Source organism: Akebia trifoliata, chromosome 11, assembly GCF_017979445.1.
Source record: "Akebia trifoliata isolate Shusen 1 chromosome 11, ASM1797944v1, whole genome shotgun sequence".
Taxonomy (NCBI): domain Eukaryota; kingdom Viridiplantae; phylum Streptophyta; class Magnoliopsida; order Ranunculales; family Lardizabalaceae; genus Akebia; species Akebia trifoliata.
In genome coordinates this window covers 45,019,453-45,035,597 of record NC_141385.1, presented here as the reverse complement: position 1 = coordinate 45,035,597, position 16,145 = coordinate 45,019,453, and the positions used below count along the sequence as shown (strand labels likewise).

The following is a 16,145-nucleotide window of genomic DNA, read 5'->3' as shown; positions in this document are numbered from 1 at the left end:
TACAAATTTCCATACTAAAAATTGATCAACATAGCTATTACAACAGATCTCAGTTACAAATTGATAGAAACATGGTATATTAATACATACCAAGTATTAATACTGATACATCATTATGAATTAATGCCTATATATCTTTTGATAGAACAATACAATTTAGTAGACAAACTCGTCGCACACATGTTAATTTATTGAAGTCATCAACTATGGATCCAAGTAATCAACAGACGTCTTCAAAGGATAAGTGGTTAAATATACAAATTATGTAAATACCTTGTCATTTGTACTGTGTAGTTTCCTGAAATGAACAAAACTGCTTGGGGATCCTCTGCTTCTCTCTAGAAAACACTATCAATTCATGAAGATTAATTCTTCATCTCTGCATTGTCTGATACCAATCTCCATTCTTTTGTCAAAAGAAGAACGTAAAATATCACAGCAATGCCGTCTTGGTGCCTGCAACTGAAATGAAAAATGAAATTAGTTAGATATAAGTTGGCAAACTGGTTGGGAAGTAGGGAACTTCATAATAAGGTAAATCAAAACCTCGTAGGACAATACCTGCCCAACATCAAGATCTAGCTTCTGAGAGAATACTCTGATCCGTTCCAGATTTTTTGATTCATTCATTTGTGGGCAATTTTTAAAATATCTGTTATAGTTGCTCTGTATCCCCTTTTTATCGGAAAAGACACTTTCCAGAAAGAAAATGGCAGGTCTTTGGCATGGATCTTTGGGAGATACCCTCAAGTTAAACATGTATGGGTTGTTAACATTCACACTTCTCTTCCATGGCATGAATGTCCTCTCTAAAGAAAGGAGATCTGGAAGAAGTTGATTTCCTTGGAACACTTGAATGGAATAACCCCATGAAATCGAAATGGTTCGTGAATTTGAACGGTCATAGCAAACAGTTTGCTGAAAAATCCTCTCTGGATCAACATTTACCGCTTCAAATAAGTGTTTCAAAGCTCGTGAACGATCCATGTTAGGGAAAATCGGTTCCACATAATCCAAATGATGAAGAGAAACCAAAGGTGCTAATGGATGCGCAGAGAGAAACCCAAATAAATCTCCCCGAATATCTACCTGGTAAAAATATAATATAAAAATATTCAGACTCTGATATCAATTAATCGAAAAATTGTAAACCTTTCAAGTACTCTCTGCAAAAATATAAGGTGATGTTCAAGAAACATTTTTTGGACAAGTATAACAAATTTATTGAAAGAAGAGCAAAAAAAACCAAAAGGGAGGCTGAGATAGCCCCCGATACAAGGAAAGAAAAACTAAAGAGAAGAAAAGAAGAAAAAGGCCACACAACCACCCCACGACCCACTACAAGGTACATAAGGAATCCCACTTACACACAAATTCCTCAAAGAAAACCCCTTCAAAGTCTTTTTTCTTAGTTTAGTCTAGTAGTAAAAGAGGCCCAAGATCCCAAAAATCGCGGCATGGGGAGAATAACAATGGTAAAAGGAAGGATAGCCCAAACGTTTCATTTTTTTTTATTGGAGAAGAAATTGTGAATCCACCTTACCCAGAGTGAAGAAAGAAGAAACAATTGTAGCATACTCATGAAAAGGCGAGTGGCGTGTTTTGGAAACTTGATGAATTGAATCAGTTAAGTATTTTTTTTTTTTTTCCACAAGGTTAGACTTGAATGAGCCTAGCACTTGACGAACAAGTCATATACCATGAACTGAAAATTCCATCCAAAAGACAACAGACTTGATAGTTTGATACTCAACCTAAGTTAATCCGAAATTCAACAAATAAAATCAATTCAACTCAACTTAGATCATTTTGTGTTCAAGTTCAAGCTTCTAAACCTTAATGCGCATATACAACATGAGAATACATTGCAAGTGGTGCACAACCATGTGGTGGCATGCATATTTGAAAACACGAGGTATTATAGTGTTGGAATGGTCTACCCTATGCAACAAGAATACAAGACACTATCAAATTTCGCTACATGAAGTGTCAAACATGGTGAACAGCACAAACCCAATATACCGACACATCTATACAGTTTATTTCATAGTGCTAAATTCGGGATTTGGAAAAATTCGACAAGCGAAAAATTCAAACAAACAAAAATATCAACAGATTTCATAAAAAAATTGAGGAAATGTAGGGAATGAAGTAAAAACATATTGTTACTTTACACAATATTGAACAAAATTACAAATTTTCTTATTAGAAGTTGGGATTAAATTGCTGTTTACAAGAAGCGTGAATTAATGGCTACTTTTTCAAAAATTCGGAAAATTTGGTCACTATGGTTTATTTCCTATATAATTGAGAGAGATGTATATTAAAGTATTTTAGTTCATTCTCCATTGGTACTTTACACATTCAACAGCTTGATACCAAGAGTTTTTTTTTTTTCCAATAAGTCCTTAATACCAATAGTTATCAATTATGTGCCCATCCAGTAATTCAATAACGAACTTTGATAATTTAACTACCAAAGCAACTATCTGCGATGCAAAACCAACTCAGGCCCTAGCACTAAAGCATTCATATTGTAGAAAACGTCTCAAACTAGTCCACAAACTGAATTGCTGAAATGAATCTAAAATACTTGTTATCTTAACTCACACCAAAAATACAAAAATACTCATATTAGATCATTCTTTGATCTTATCAGCAACATTGGTGAAAATACAAAAAGTGAAGGTTAAAAAGCAAACAACAGAGTACTATTAGTCAAGACTGAATCGCAATTATAAATAAACTAAATGAAAAATCAAAACTATACAACATAAACATTCCTTGAAAACCATCTCTACAAAAAATTATGATAAGAACACCAAAAATCGAGCTACCAAATTAATGAAAGTGCAAGCTTGCTAAGTTGGTTAAAGTCTATGAGTGTTGATAGCACTAATAACGCTTTCCTATTAAATAAAAATATTAAAAACTAAAAAAAAAAAAAAAAAATTAAAAAAATCTACCCACAAAATTAACATATCCAATGACTTGATTATCAAATAGCTAAATTTTCCACACAAAAAATAAAAAATAAAAATCAAACATAAATCCAAAAAGAAAAAAACACTAATTGGCCACTAAAATCAGACTAACAGAACATTTACCTGATGAAATCCAGATTCATGTGTTAATCCTACGCCGAGCTCAGCCAAGCACGAAAAAACCCTAGAATCGCTTCCGTACAAATGTGAATATCTCATCAAACACGAATCCAAAACCCTAGCCAAAACCCTAGCGAGCGGATAACTTATAGCAAAACCTCCTCCCCCAAACGCCATATCAAACGAATACTTCGAATTCTGATCGAAACTCTCCGAATTGCTCCCCAAATAGAACCACTGCTCATGATCGTACTTCGAAAGTGTCTTCGCTAAATTCTCGGCAAAGAACACCGTATCGTCGTCACCGAAAACGAACCAACGAACATCCGATACGTTACGATCCACGATCTCTTTCAAGATACGAGAAACGCGTATCGCGGAACGGAGACCTCCTTTGAAAGTGTACGGGAAACGGGACGTGTCCTCTGAGATAAGTACGGGAGGGAGAGTATCCGTAGAATTGTACGTAGTTTTATCGGTAGGTGCACGGTCGACGAATACATATCCTCGCGTGTCGTGGGGTTTCCACCAGATACGTACGTAGTCTTTGCGCTTTGGCCAAGTATTGGAGGAGGATGCGATACCGAATACGACGTTATGGAGGGAAGTAGGTGGTGAGGAGGGATACGGTGTACTGTGTATGAATACGGTAGAAATACGCCGTCGAGATACGAGGAGGTAGATTATACAGAGAGAGGAGAAGACTAAGAGAATGGCTGTGAAACGAGAGGAAGCAATTAGGGTTTTGTTGCGGAAATTATGGAAAGATGGCATTTTGATTGAGAAAGTGAAGAGTGGGTGGCGGGTTTTAAGGAAACAGAAATACAGATTACAGAATGCATTACTTTTACTATGGGTTATTTAGAAAATGCCCCCCAAGATTCAGGTGCAACTTGATGACAAACCCCTTGATTGTGGTCTTCTTTGAGAAACTAATTGAAATGACGTAAATACCCTTATATTAAACTCCTATCTAATTAGTGACAAAGCCACCCATGTAGCTTTCTTCGCTTTTGCTCTGATCAAAGAGATTTTTAGTCAGATCAGCCAATAGGTTAGTTTCCGAAGTATAAAGGTGTGAAATTTCTACATGATCGGATTGGTTGATTCGACAATTCAATTCATGTTCAAATGTTGAGATATACCATTCATAATTAGTGATAACGTTGGTTGCAAAAGGTCAATCCCCACACAATTGGAGCAAAGGCTGGTCTCAATGACTTAAAATAGGGACGGAGGAGCATTAAAAAGGAAAATTTAGGGGTCAAGAAAGTTAAGGGCCTCCGCCAAGGTTCATCAAGTAATTTTATCTTGATAGGTGGAGAAAGAGACGTTTCTCACCTAAACGATTTGTTACATTTGTTTTATGGTATTTTGTGTGGGTGGCGCGGGGGGTTAGGTGGATGGGTGGGTTGGTGGCTGTGCGAAGGGGAAGTGAAGAACACTTTGACCAATGGATGTTATTTTCATCGACATCACAATAGGTTTTTTATTTTTTCCTTCTTTGTCTGTTCGGTTGGATAGATTCTCAACTTAATGATGAAAGATGAATGATATCTGGAACATTTATATGATTTTCTAATTATAGAAAATCATGATTTTTCCACTTCACATCTCCCTATAGGAACATACTTTTGACTTTCTCAGACATTTTTTCTTCAACCTTCACCATAAACAAACAGTCACATAAACTCGCTTACACTACAATACGGACCTCTTGTAGACCGTTGTTCTCAGTTATGAAGATCACAAAAGTTGGGACACCAAGATAAACTCATTTGTTTATAGGCTTACACCCTCAGTTGTTAAGGAAAATTACAGAGTTTGAAGTATTTGACACTTTCAATTGTTCCAAAGTAACCCACCATAAGTATAATATGATTCAATCTTATCTAGTGCACAAATTTTGGGTATCGAAAGCTTTATACCTCAAAAATAATGGGGCAAACATAACTCGGTCTTTTATCTGAACAACCAGTAAACCTGTAGCTTAAGTAGCAAACTAAAGAATGTTTCTCAACTTGTTCCTCGAGCAAGAAATGGAAGCCCTCTTGCAATAACATTCTGGACTGAAAGTATGAGGCAACTGGATCGATCTGGTGAAAATTTAAAAAAAAAAAAAAAAAAAATTAATAATAACAAAGTGTAATTTTAGATGCGAAAACTGATAAAATTACAAATAACAGAAGAATATCTTTTTAAGGGTTTGTGAATTAGAAATATACTAGTGACTTAATTTCTATCGAGAACTCCAAAGAACTGCTCTAAGCTTGAGGAGCTGATAATGTTGGAAGCAGAACGGTCAGGTCTCTTTGGAGAAATGTGAAGCTGATATCTGATGAACCTCTGAACCAATAAAAGGAAAACTTAGATGGTAAGAATTATGTAGAATGTAAGTTTATCGCAAATACCGTAGAAGAACAGAGTTCAAAATGACAGGGAAGCATATTGGAAACATACAGCCAACTGGGTGATGATATCAGGATTTGTTTCAATATGCCAATCTGGTTCTAGTTGCCGAACAAAAGATGTTCGTCCATTCTCTGTGCTACAAAAGAGAACCTGCACATAGATAGATGACATGAATAATTATGATGACTCAACTACAAAATAGACAAAAAATAAATCAAGAGGAAGCAATATAAACCACCAATATAAAAGTTCTCAAACTTGAGACAATGATCTTCTAACAAGATTTTCTGGGACTAACTGGAGTGTTAATTATTACAACACATACTTCATTATCAAACATCGCCAGATTGTATTGTGTGTCAGGATCTTCCCTTCCTCAGTTCTGGAAACATTCTCTGTTCAACTGTGAAATCACCCTCAATTCCCAAAAGAGATACTTGAGAAAAAGAAGTTCAAGGAGATGCAACAAGGCCTTGTCCCAAATTGAGAATAAAGCAGTGAAAAATGTTTCTAAAATTTCAAGTTGTGTATATTTAAGTGTCTTGAAAAAAGAAGAAAACAGTCATGCTCAATTTTTATTTAAAAAAAAAAAAAAACTCAATAAATAATATGTTTTAGACCACATTGGGAATTTTTAAAAGAGAAAACAGATTCAAAGAGCAGTCTTATTGCAGAAACGAGAAACAACATACCACAATTCCATTGCAACAGAAGTTATACAATCTATATATATATATAGGGAAGTGTTCGGGGGCCCTAAAGAGAGCCAAGCATTGTGCCAAACACTTTTCAAAATAGGGGTTAAAAGTTTCGGAATGCATTATTTTTTATGAGGATGATCTCTATCGTGAAGAGATCATCCTCACAAAAAATCAGCTCATTCCGAAACTTCTAACCCTAGTTTACAAGTTGAAGAAATGTGGACTGTCCAATTTCTGTATACCACTTTTGATGGAATTAGAAGTTTCGGAATGGGCTCATTTTTGGTGAGGATGATCTCCACTCGAAACTTCTACCACTACATTGAAAAAATGTTTGGCACAATGTTTGGCTCTCTTATATCATCAAATCCTATTTTAAACTATAAGAATAAATGGTCTTTGAAAAAACCCTTTTAAAATAGCTTGGTCAACAGAAGAAAAAAAATCACATTTTTTAGTGTTTAAATCGCGACTTTTTCAAAAAGCCGTGATTTAATCGCCAATCTTTAAAATCGCGATTTAAACACGATTTTTTGAAAAAGTCAACAACTTTGGTGATATCATTGAAAGAAAGAGGGGATAAAGAGCAATGGAGGATGATCAGACCACCCAAATGAAGAAAGAAACAAAAACATAAAACATAAAAGAATAGACAGAAATAAACAGCATCTCTCAATCATCTACACAAGCTATCCCATCTAAAAGGAAGCCTTCAAAAAAGACTCCCTTGAATTTTGAACAACTTGCTCCACAAGAAAAGAAAACTATGGATGTTGTTAATAACCTCCTGGGGGGCATAAGCCTTCTTTCAAAACACACAGTTATGCTTCTCCTTCTAAATAGCCCAACACACTACAAAAGGGTCAAACTCCAAAGAATCCTCTCCAAGTGGAAAGAGCCAAGAGATACCAACTTTGAAACAGAAAAGCGATCGACCAGGAAAACAGCAATACAAATGAAAGAGAGAAAGGAATAAATCCAACCAACGTAAGAGAAAGAATAATGAATAAGTGGTTTTTAAAGAGCACGACACTATTTGAATGTGATACCACAAGGTATGATGTTGTCAATACTTAAATTCTTTTTTCCAATAAATCCGATCAAGCAAAAACGCTACCATGGATGGTATCTTAGGCCCCCAAAACAACTATATCAGCAAAAGAGATGGCGTATCCATCGCGAGTTTCATCCCACGTCCTTTGATCCTCATCATCATGGCAAATAGGGAATTTGGGATGAGGGAAATCTGATCAATAAGGAAAGAAACTGTCTTGACCTCCCAATCATTGAATTTTTTTTCTGAAAATCAAAGTCCCTAAACACCTTGTTCTCAGCCCAAATCATGCAATCCCTAATTGACAAATTATTTTTTGATTAAAGAGAACTCAATCCTAGAAATTGCGACTTCAGAGAGAAAGAACCACACCAATGATCCTTCCAGAACCAGGCCCTAGAACAGTTCCCAACCCTGAAGGAAATTCTACTTAGAAAAGTTGGAAGAACCCCGCCGAATGTGTCACACCCTTGTGAATTTCTCATTACACCACCATCCCATGCAAAATTGCTATTCCTGTATTTAGCTTTAACAACTTATTTCCAAAGACATGCAACATCATAACTAAACCTCCACAACCACTAACAAGAAAAATTGGGTTCATAATCCTCAAATTATAGAAACCTAAACTTCCACACCTTTTATACAGCAAATAAGTTCACTTAAGTGGAGCCTACTTTTACCGCACAATCCTAGGTATAAGAAATAGATTGGGGGTGTTGGCAAGCAAGCTTTCTATTAATTTCATTTTGTTCCCCTTTGACAAATACCTCGTCTTCTAGCTTTGAACTGTTTCCAACCTCCAACGGAAGATTGAGGTAAGCCAAAGGGAAATAGTCAACTTGGCACCCCAAAGTAACAGCTAAAAAATTTAAATACATGACTGGCACAACCCCAAACACCATACATTTCAGTAACTAATAATTAGGCCGGACACAGCCTCAAAGCAACATAGGAGACGACAAGGAAATAAACTCATCAGGGGGTTGCATATAAGAAGACTAGAGCATCTCAATTATTGCCCCTTTTATCTTTTTAGTATACAATGAATTTTACCTTATCCTTGACCAAACCACCAGATGTGAAAACACCAGCCTGTTCCAGAGCCAAAAGAACCTTTTCCTGCACAATTGTACCCAAGGTACATTTCTTAAGCATAAATGACCAACATGCACACATTCAATCATAAAACCCCTAGAATCTGATGCTCTAAAAAAATGAAGCTGAAAGAAGTACACAAATGATTTAAAGTAATTCTCTCTTCTTTTTAATGAAAATAATAATAATGCCTTTAAAGTAACATCATATTGTAAAAAACAAGTTCCGAACACACCCCACTTTCATCATCCAGGATTCTTTCCATGAGATAAAGATCACAAAACTTTGTGATCTCCAATAGTATTTCCAGCACAGAGGACCTCACAGTTGCTTGTTTCTGCAAACGACAGAGAATTAGACCACAATATTACTTATTTTCAAATTTTTGTTATATGCATAAAGGATACCCACCTGGAGCTCCTCCGGAGTACTCTCCTCAAGAATTACACCGAGCAACCGGCATGTAACCTACAGACAAGAAGTCAAAAGACTATCAACCCTGTAATGTAAACTCTTTGGTAGTGAATGATCAAAAAACTTTCTCAAAACAGTTGAGCAACATTCTGTTTTAAATTCTAATAGAAATATGCAACATCACTATAACAGTTATGTAGAGCAAGAAATCACATACCATAACAGGATTCCTCCTGAATATATAAAAGTTTAGAACACTGTTCCGCACTACTACCAAAATTTTGAGCAAGTGAAATGAGAAAGTAATGCAGCTTCAATATTGTGGAAGCCATCTTCAAATTATACATTACAGTGTATATTCGAACCAAGAGGAGTCACAGTACAACTACTCTCTGACTAACTGAATGAAAGTAGTGAGCTTCAGCAAAATAAATTGGAGATGCAAAGATGGAAGTTTATTAATGCCATAAATAAGTAAATCTACCATGCAGGGGTAACTTATTTAAATAAAGTTAATCTGACACTGCAAAGTAATATGGCAGCATTAACACCCTGCCACCATTTTTCGCAGCGAAACTGTGAAAAGGGTAGTTTCCAATACCAAAGAAAACTAACTAGTCAACATGTCTTTCATTTGCTGAATTTAGGCGCTTCTCATCACATACATGTTCTTGCAAAATTATCATTAGAGCATTGTCCTGTGTAACAAAGATCACTCCATTTTCTACAGAATCGCTGTGTCAGACACCTTTCTTTCCCCCTTATTTTTTTTTTTGATAGGCAAAATTCATTAAAGAGAGAAAAAAGAATGTACAGGGTGTTCAAGATGAACTCCCAGGAAAAAAGAAAAAGAAAAGAAAGAACAAACAAAACAGGAGAAGCTAATCTACAGACAAGTTACACACACGGTCCCATCTAACAAGAAAATTTTCAAAGAAATTTCCCCTAAAAACTTTGGACACCTTCCCCCAGTAAAATAAGAGTGACAAGATGGAGAAGATTAAGTCTTGACAACTAAGTTCTTTTCCTTCAAAAATCTGGCTATTCCATTCTTTCCACAGACACCAACAGATGGCTAAAGGAATTAAGCTTCACAATAACCTCTTTGTTCCTGAAAAAGAGAACCCCAAGCCAACCAAGAATCGAAAAGCGAGCGAATAGTGTTTGGTAAACAGCCCACCAAACCAAACAAGCCAAGAAAGCTCAGACACCTTTTTGTACTAATGCTCAGACACATGTTGACACATTTTACCAAAAACAATCTATAATTTCAACCTGACACGCTTCGGCCAAGCAAACAGAGGTTGTGAAGCTGTAATATACAAGTAGCAAGCACCGCTCCCGTACTCCTATGTACCACCTTTTAGAACTCCAGAGTCACACATGCACAACAGAAGAGGCTTAGCACTTCAGCACTCATTACCCCCACATAGGCCCCTCTAAAATATATAATTCCATCAAATATTTTGTAATTATAGACGAGTTTAAGTTGTAACTGATGTAAAGAACAAACTCAGTTTTGGATGTTGATAAAGCTAATGGAGCCTTCCTGATGAATTTTACTTCCACTATTTGTTTTTCATTGATAAGTAACCTTCTTCTGATAGACGAAGATAAGTAAACAGACTGACAAGTGACACAGTCAGTGGCAGTAAGTGACAGCTACATTGTTCCCATAGGTCATTTAGTCTAGCACACACTGTTCTCAATCAACTTGCTAAAGTAAACGTACAGTCAAATTGAACTGAAATTGTAAATGCTCCAATTTATTGGGTTCCAGTTCACCAGGTTATACAACTGTCAACAGGGAGTTGAAAATGTCTAATGTTAGTGAGGCAAGTAACAACCAGGCATCATGATAACTCCTTGTGGGGGGAAGTATGGGATGCCATTGATTCCTTGAGATTTCCCCTAACAAATATTTTTCTTTAGGTGCACAAATAAGATCATACAAAATACAAGGATGAGGGAAGAAGAGAGAAATAATAATACGAGGGATTTGTTTATGGCATTCGTCGTGAACCAATTACCTCCCAAATAAGTAAATGGTTCGATTAATTAAGGAATATAATAATGACCCGATCAATTAAGATCTGAAAAGATTTCTCTTTCTCTATTCAAATAAACATTATTTTAAATCCTTTTTTATCGGTCAATGTGCCACATGGCATCTTGGATGAGAGGTACATATCCCAACTCCGACATACATGTTGGATTGGCCTTGAGAAACACAATAAACCTATCCTAGGAACCCCGACCTCAAAATACACATAATGAATTGGTGTCACATGTCCAACCTAGATTAAATACAGTTTTAGGCCCATATATAGCCCCTCTTAAGTGGTGGAGCATGGCATAACTGTGGCTCACCTCCGAGAACACTAGCTCTCTCTATCGTATACAGGCTTCTTGATCCAACTAAAATATTTAGGTATATATCCACCCCTATTCAAATATAAGGGGTGGATTTACATTGGGGACTGAGGGGGCACCATCCCCCACAAGAACTTTCAAAGTCAATGGATTAGTGATCTCTTGCAACAGATTTTGGCAGCATTAAAAAAAATCTGCCACTATTGCCCCCACAAAATTTTTTTTCCACTCTTAGTTGTCCCCACAAAAAACAATTCTACTCTTGGTTGCCCCCACATGGGCAAAATCCGGCTCCACCCCTGAGAATACATCCGGGAAATTTTATTGTTTGTTTGGGAGTTGTTTCTGAGCTGGTTATCTCGACCAGCCTTTCACATATTTTTAAAAGTTTAACTTATAATCAACCTTTTTTTAGCATTACCACCTTCATTTCGAGTACATCAAGTGAAAATAGCCTTACTTTGGTCAGAATTTTTGGGGCATTGCAACCCTAATCCCATATATGTACAGGAAAAATAACTTTTATAGTGCTTAGTTACTTTCAAGCATTGCCACCCTCATCCACAACTCAGTTACCGGAAGAGTCAAGAAGCGGATTTATGTTGGAAGGGAGAACGTCCTCAAAAATTAGAAATTGAACTATTTATGACCGGAAGCACGAGTGGAATTCTGAAGCAGAAGCAGAAGCAGCTTGCTAGGTAGAAGAATCCTAATCTTAGAATCCATAATATTAGCCCTCAATGGTTGGCTACTGAAATTGAGAAGGAACAAGCAATACGTTCATAGAGCACGACTTCTTGTTCACTTTATACGGACGACACCAATTTATGGGGGGAGAATCTGGGATGTCATTGATTCCTCGAGATTTCCCCAACAAACAATTTTCTTCAGGTGCCCACATAAGATCATACAAAAATAAAAGACTGAGTAAAAACTATAGAAACAATGATACAAGGGATCTATCGATGGGGTTCATCGCAAATCCGACAACTACATTCGCAAGCACCAGATAGCCAATATTCCTTGGAGTCACATCACTTATTCATTATCCAAACATGGCACTAAGCTTTGCATTTTACATCCATGGCTGTTAGGCCTCTTTTCTTTTCCCCATTTCTCTCGTAGAATAAGGAAATAGAAAAAACATTAGCTTTGAAATAGGAAAATGACTCCATTAATTAAGGAATGTAATAACTATCCATTAGGGGGATTTGAAAAGATTTCTTTCTTTGTTCAGATAAACTTTATTTTAAATATTATTTTTTTCAGTAATTGTGCCACATGGCATCTTAGATGGGAGGTACGTATCCCAACTCCAGGATACGTGTTGGGCTGGCCGTGAGGCACATTGAACCAATCCTAGGATCCTGATCTTGAGATACACATAATCAATTGGTGCCATGTGTTTGACCTACATTAAATACATTTTTATGCCCATACACTTATCATACTGGTCCTTATCCATTTTGACTTCAGTAACTAGAGATATGGTAATTGAGGTCACAAAACCAACTAGGATCATCTTGTCGGAGCATCTCCTTCCGTCTCATTTAACATGTTCTAGCTGTAACTACCATCCACCACATAGAGAAACGAAGGAATGTTTCTTTTCCTTTTTTTCATTTAAAAATTAAAATTGCAAAATTATAACTCCTAGGTTGTATGCTATACATGGTTGCATATGGGTTGATGTAAACAAAGGTCTCTCCATGCTTAGAATCAAAGGGTCTTCTATAGATGGTCCAGATTCACCAAATAAGGATTCCACAAGGCCAAAAAAGACAAGAAGAAAGGAAAATAACTTAACAATGTAACAAATACGGAGTGAGAACCAACAAAAACTCTTTCCATAACTAAAAACCGAAAATTGTAGAAGACAACTATCAAATGCACATTCATAGAAGCTCTTTGTTTTGTTAGAGTAAGTAAGCGAATTACCTTCCTTCCATCACTCAACTTTTGTCTTACTATTTGCGCTAGTGTCGGCTGTAAAACAGAAAACAAAAGATGTAAATCTTCACCCAATCTTAAAAATCGATACAATTTAATTAACAAAAAACATGGTAACATACCTTTACTGGCTGAAAGAACTCATCAACTACATTCTGTGCTCTCAAATCCTCTGAAGATGAACAAGCTCCAGAAGAGCCCGTAACAGAAGCATTTAAAGGAGGATTGACAGCCGAACTACTAGGTGTCGTTGCCCGCCGTTTGGGTTGTCTTCTTTGTTGAGTGGTGGGCGTTCTCAATAACCTCCAAGTCAACGTTATTGCAACAGCAAGACCCACAATTGTCCCAACCGAGCGAGAATTCTGATTAGATTACCAAACTAGTGAGAACTGAGAAATACTCAATTATCACTGATTCTCTATCTATCAATCATGCAATCTTTCTAAACAAACGAACAATTGTACAGTTAAACCGAAATCAAAATCGTTTTAAACTAAAATTTAAAAAAAAAAAAAAAAAAAAAAAATCAGTTAAATTCAAGGAAAATCCGCATATCGATGTCCCTAACAAATCAAAATATGATCATCAAAGAATCGAGTAAATTCAGGCCCAAAACCTCTCAGATCTATAACAAAAGCTATAAAAATTGGAAATTGGAATTAAACACAAGGGAAGCAGAGAAGAACCAGGTTATCAGGGGAGATCGAGAAGAGATTTGAAATCTTGATGGTGAGAGAAGTGCCAATTCTCTTGAGAAGCTGAAGCAGATCCTCTTTCGAAGAGTAAGCCATTGTGGAATCTCTCAAGCTTTCAAGAATTCTTCCTCTTTTGTTCTCAGAGAAACCCTAAAAGCTAAAAACACTCGAATAGGCTGTAAATTTTCTTTTTTATGTTCTTGAATTGGAGAAATGAAACTCTAGCACAGAATATTTGTCAGAATTCAGGAGAGAAATGTCAATCTCTGACTACTTATAAAATTAGTACTGCCTCGTCTTTACAGTTGTAGCAGACATTAATTTATTATTTAGAGATGCCTCTTCACATTTTTTCTATTATTTGAGATACACCCCCATGTGGTTTAAAACTGATGATATACCTGTCCACCTAAGTCTTCTTTATGAGACTAATATAAAAACACCTTAATGCCCCTCATCTTGAACTTCTGGGACAACTTGGGATTCTTGATTTCTTGCCCAAACCAATCAACTTTAACCTCTTAAAGACAATTTTTTTATTCTTATCCTTGACCTTAAAATTCTATCTCCTTCAGCCTCTAAATCTCAGTAACAAGAGGATTTTGCGAAAGTAGAAGAAGATGGAATTTTGGATAAAAAATTGAAGAGTTTTTTGCATGACTTTGAAGATGAGGTTGGATAAGTTAAAAGTTATTTTGGTAATTGCCCCCACTCCCATCTTGCTCAAGTTTTTAGGTTTATATAATTTTTCTATTTGATTGATATTTGGCAGTTGCCCCACCACCATTGATGACGTTGCTCATTTACTTAGGTCTTCTATCATAAACTAATGACAAGTGATCTAACCACCCCTTTTTTTTTTTTTTTTTAATTTCTAGCAAAAATTATTGAATTTTCTCCTCAAATTCATGTTTTTCAACCTTATAAGGCAGCTATAGTTTGCACCCTCTACAAGAAAATCCTGCTCCACCCCAATCATTATCACCAAATTCAATAAATTATATTTTAAAAAAAATGTGATTAAACTATGACATTTTTTTCCTTTACCAGTCTAATAGAGATTTTTGATTGGTATGTTGGGGTGGGGGGTATAAACAAGAGTAATTACATGATAGATCTTCAAGCAAAATTAAAGACACGTATTTAGAAATAAATCTATCATCAAACACCACGTGGAAATCTTGAGGATTGATGCTCTTGTTGTTGCTAGCTAGAAAATCAATGGTGCATGTGATTAATTGCTTCTCTCAAACAGAAAATTGGCGTATTAATCTAACCGCATTTCACAGTAAAAATGAAAAATGAGTCTATTATGTTTTTTTAATCGAAATAAAACCTAATTCTCCATCTCTTGCCCCTCTCCCTCTCTTGATTTTTCTTCTTAGTTTTCCTTTTTTCTTACTCACGTGCATTTTGTTTTTTCAAAGTTGAATTCATGATTGTAATCAATTTTATATTTTAAACAATATAAACCTTGAATGTATATTGTGAAGCTTTTGTTACTTTTCATGGTTATATGGATTTCATCAATATAGGATTTCTTGATTTATTATTATAGTTTTATTGGGATTTGATGATATAAAATGAGAACACCACTAAGTAAGAACAATTACACAGTCCTCGACAGTATGAGTTTTTCTTGAACTTTTTAAATTTAGTAAGAAATTTTTCCCTTACCAATTTATTACAGAACCCCAACTTGGTGACCATGCCTAGAAGCTAAAATATGATAAACTTGACCTAATTATTCTAACACTTGGGCCACCTTATTTTTGTTTTAGAGAAAAATATGGTTCTTGATAAAACTTGCCGTATATTAAATGCAATACGCATAAGTTCCAAACACCTTATAATAGTATGGAGGGTAAATTATCATTTTGTGAGCTGAAAATGAATTATTTGCGATTCCGGCTTACTGTTCATTTTGATTACCAAAACTTGAATGATCAAGTTTTCATTAAAAATAATTCAGAATATTAACGAATTCAGCGATTTTAAAGTTCCTATTTTGGTGGTTTAAAGTGACAATTTTGCAGGTTTATTGCAAAATAGTCACTTTAAAAACTTCCAAATTCATTATCGTTATCGTAAATATCCCTAGTATGGATTACACTGAAAGAAAACAAAAGAAAAAAAATAGAGAAAACAACTCCAAATGATGTATGCGGGCCATAGAAAGGGAGACGAATAGCAAAACATAGAAATGGTGAATTCATGTCCATTGCATCATGTTTCTGACATACCTTATACATAGAAAATTAAAAGGAAACGGAAAGCAAAATAATAAGAAAAAAAATAAAAACAAAAACAAAAAAAGGAAAAAGAGAAGAACCCCATTGTTTGG

The 16,145-nt window shown here is 35.6% G+C and overlaps 2 protein-coding genes across 2 annotated transcripts; both read right to left on the bottom strand.

Annotated features, from left to right (window-relative positions):
• On the bottom strand, positions 1–3,934 carry LOC147392016 (uncharacterized). The gene is made up of 3 exons (XM_086457673.1): positions 3,108–3,934; positions 562–1,089; positions 1–462 (listed from the first exon to the last, which is right to left on the bottom strand). Exons 1-3 carry the CDS (start codon positions 3,876–3,878, stop codon positions 352–354), a joined length of 1,410 nt encoding a protein of 469 aa, XP_086313799.1. The 5' UTR covers positions 3,879–3,934; the 3' UTR covers positions 1–351.
• A 914-nt stretch (positions 3,935–4,848) lies between these two features.
• On the bottom strand, positions 4,849–14,064 carry LOC147392015 (ubiquitin-conjugating enzyme E2 enzyme activator PEX22-like). Its single transcript, XM_086457674.1, has 9 exons — positions 13,793–14,064; positions 13,229–13,468; positions 13,095–13,142; positions 8,781–8,837; positions 8,605–8,706; positions 8,328–8,393; positions 5,565–5,666; positions 5,330–5,450; positions 4,849–5,200 (listed from the first exon to the last, which is right to left on the bottom strand). Exons 1-8 carry the CDS (start codon positions 13,895–13,897, stop codon positions 5,337–5,339), a joined length of 834 nt encoding a protein of 277 aa, XP_086313800.1. The 5' UTR covers positions 13,898–14,064; the 3' UTR covers positions 4,849–5,200; positions 5,330–5,336.
• Between the last annotated feature and the right edge of the window lie 2,081 nt (positions 14,065–16,145).

What these genes read in the sequence shown, in the direction of transcription:
- LOC147392015 (XM_086457674.1), bottom strand. Translation starts at nt 13,897, where the DNA reads ATGGCTTACTCTTCGAAAGAGGATCTGCTTCAGCTTCTCAAGAGAATT. An exon ending in GTACTCCGGAGGAGCTCCAG is followed by an intron (nt 8,707 to 8,780) that starts GTGGGTATCCTT and finishes TGTCGTTTGCAG; the next exon opens with AAACAAGCAACTGTGAGGTC. An exon ending in ATATCATCACCCAGTTGGCT is followed by an intron (nt 5,451 to 5,564) that starts GTATGTTTCCAA and finishes TTATTGGTTCAG; the next exon opens with AGGTTCATCAGATATCAGCT.
- LOC147392016 (XM_086457673.1), bottom strand. Translation starts at nt 3,878, where the DNA reads ATGCCATCTTTCCATAATTTCCGCAACAAAACCCTAATTGCTTCCTCT. An exon ending in ATGAATCTGGATTTCATCAG is followed by an intron (nt 1,090 to 3,107) that starts GTAAATGTTCTG and finishes TATTTTTACCAG; the next exon opens with GTAGATATTCGGGGAGATTT. An exon ending in TAGATCTTGATGTTGGGCAG is followed by an intron (nt 463 to 561) that starts GTATTGTCCTAC and finishes TTTTCATTTCAG; the next exon opens with TTGCAGGCACCAAGACGGCA.